Source organism: Solenopsis invicta, chromosome 4 (genome assembly GCF_016802725.1).
Source record: "Solenopsis invicta isolate M01_SB chromosome 4, UNIL_Sinv_3.0, whole genome shotgun sequence".
In the NCBI taxonomy this organism is placed as follows: Eukaryota; Metazoa; Arthropoda; class Insecta; order Hymenoptera; family Formicidae; genus Solenopsis; species Solenopsis invicta.
The window spans coordinates 9,256,239-9,258,440 of NC_052667.1; the positions used below are offsets into that span (position 1 = coordinate 9,256,239).

Consider the following 2,202-nt stretch of genomic DNA (forward strand, 5'->3'; position numbering starts at 1 on the left):
TCTCGGCCACCTCACTCGAGGTGACCAAGTCTTCCAGGCCACTCAAACGTAGCTCGACCGTCTTGCACGGTCGAGCTACTTTCACGTCGTCTCTTGCTCCGATGGCCTCCCTGATCCCTTCGGCCAGGGCGTCGGCCTTGGTGCCGTTTTCTACGCCCCTGACCTCTAGGATCAGGGCCCCCGTAACGGCTCGTCTCGGGCGCAGGTCCTCAATCCCGAGGGAGGAGAGATCTACCTTCTCCCTCGCTGTCTTAAGGACCTGCGCGTATGCTCCCGGGTCGGCGCAGGTGACCGTTACGGCCGCCGTGGTCGGCGGCCTGATCTTGGTCACCTTGGCCGGACCCTGAGAGCCGGCTCCTCCTGGGGTTTGCCCCCCAGGTCCCCCCTGTCCCCCTCCACGTCCACCCCTTTTCTTCTTCTTCTTCTTCGAAGAGGAAGAAGACTGTTGGGGGGGGTTTTTCGAGGGCGGGACAGAACCCTTGTCGGCCTCGCCACCAAGGGTGGAACCGTCTTTGTCGCCCTCTCGGCGGCTTTGGCGGCCTTCTTTTTGGTCTTTTTGGAGACCACCTCCGTCCACAACTCAAGTATGGACGGGGTGGCCTCCTGCCTCGGAGCGGGTCTCGCGGCTGCTACGGCCGCGTTGCCCTCTTCTTTCTGAGGGGCAACCCCGGACTGCTTTGCAATCTTGTCAGCAGTCGGGGGCGCCCTGGGCCTCTCCGCCATCCTAGGGGCGGGGAGAAGTCCCATCTCGGCGAGGACGGCCGGGAGGACTCTAGAGAGGGCCTCCTTTAGGCCGTCCTCAGTCAGGGCTTTCGCCCTCTTCTTTTCCTTTCTCCCGCTCTCCCCGACCCTGGCCCATCCCGACTTCTCCAGAGGACTGGAGGGAGGGGGGAAGGCAGGAAAGGAGGAGCGGGGAGCGGGAGCCGCTCTACGGTCCGCCACTTTCGACAGGGGGTTCAGCTGCTTGCTGACCCCCTTTAGCGGCGGACGAAAGTACGGCTCCTTCAGCTTTTCTACGCTGACCACCACCGGCAAGGTGCGCTTGGTGGTGGCAGCTTCGTACGGTGCCTCACCGGGGGATTCCCCGGTCGCCGTATCCGAGTACTTCGGGTGCGGCAAGTGAGGGGGTTCCCCGGTCAAGGAATCGATGACCTCCGCGTCGAGGTCCATGTCCGTTTGGACTTCGGCGTCGGTGTAGCCATCTATGTCAGTAGCGCGCGTGTGCGAGCTCTTCTCGAGAAGCGCCACGCGGACGCGGAGCTGCCCGAGCTCCGCCTCCATTTTGCGCTTCTCGGCTTCCCATTTAGCTCTGGCCTTAGCCAGAGCCGCGCGTTCCTCTCGGCGCTGTCGCGCCTCTTCGTCTTCTCCGCTCCTGGACATGATGGCCGTCAGACCCGCCGTTAGATCGGTATAGGCTCGCCATAGATCTTTACGGATTGGTCCCTGTATATTTTTGGACCTCTCCACCGACTTGGCCATCATGCCCAAGCTTTCCGTCATCAGCGCTGCGACAGCGGCGAAGGGTTGCTCCTCAAATTCCTCGGCGCGCTCAAGGGCTTCATTTTTTGCCCTTACCGCACGCTCAGAGGAAGGCGCAATCTCAGGATTAAGAATGGCCTTATGGTCTTTCCTTAGTTTTGCGGCTTTTTCTTTTTCCGCCTTTTTAGCTAGGGCCTACGCGGTAAATTGCCCCTCGTGAGAGGGGTCTTTGGCAGGCCTGCCCCGTCCCTTTTTCGGGGGTCCCTCGTCGGACTCCGACGAAGAGGAAGTGACGAAGAACTTCGAGGTCGGAGTCTTATTGTGGGCCCTTTTTTTCCCCCGCCCCACCGACTCTCCATCGGTATCGACGTCCATGCTCACAGGCGCTGAAGGATGGGAGGGGGAAGGAGGCAAGGAGCCTCCTTTCTTCGATTCCGGGCCAAGTGGCCCAGGAGCACTACCCGACTCGGGGCCGGTCGCTTCCGGCCCATAGCTCCTAGGTTTCATCCCTTTGCTACTGGCCGGACCCGGCCTCGAGCCAGCGGAGCACGCCTTTCTACCCTTGGGCATAAAGTCCTCAAGGGTGACCTGTAACCTCCGCTCATTCTTCTTAGGACTCCCTTGGGAGCTGGAAGGGCTGAAAAGCTCCAGCCCGCCAACCCCAATGGAAGGTCCTCTTTCGTATCTTGCGGCGTCTCTCCCTTCAGCGGGTGAAACGTCCTG

General features: G+C 61.4%; 1 protein-coding gene across 1 annotated transcript; it reads right to left on the bottom strand.

The window, feature by feature from the left end:
* Positions 1–327: 327 nt before the first annotated feature.
* Positions 328–1,479, bottom strand: LOC120357494. Its single transcript, XM_039447988.1, has one exon. It carries the CDS (start codon positions 1,477–1,479, stop codon positions 328–330), a length of 1,152 nt encoding a protein of 383 aa, XP_039303922.1.
* Positions 1,480–2,202: the final 723 nt, after the last annotated feature.

Excerpts from the sequence above, each read along its gene's own strand:
- LOC120357494 (XM_039447988.1), bottom strand. The coding sequence starts at position 1,479 with ATGGCCAAGTCGGTGGAGAGGTCCAAAAATATACAGGGACCAATCCGT.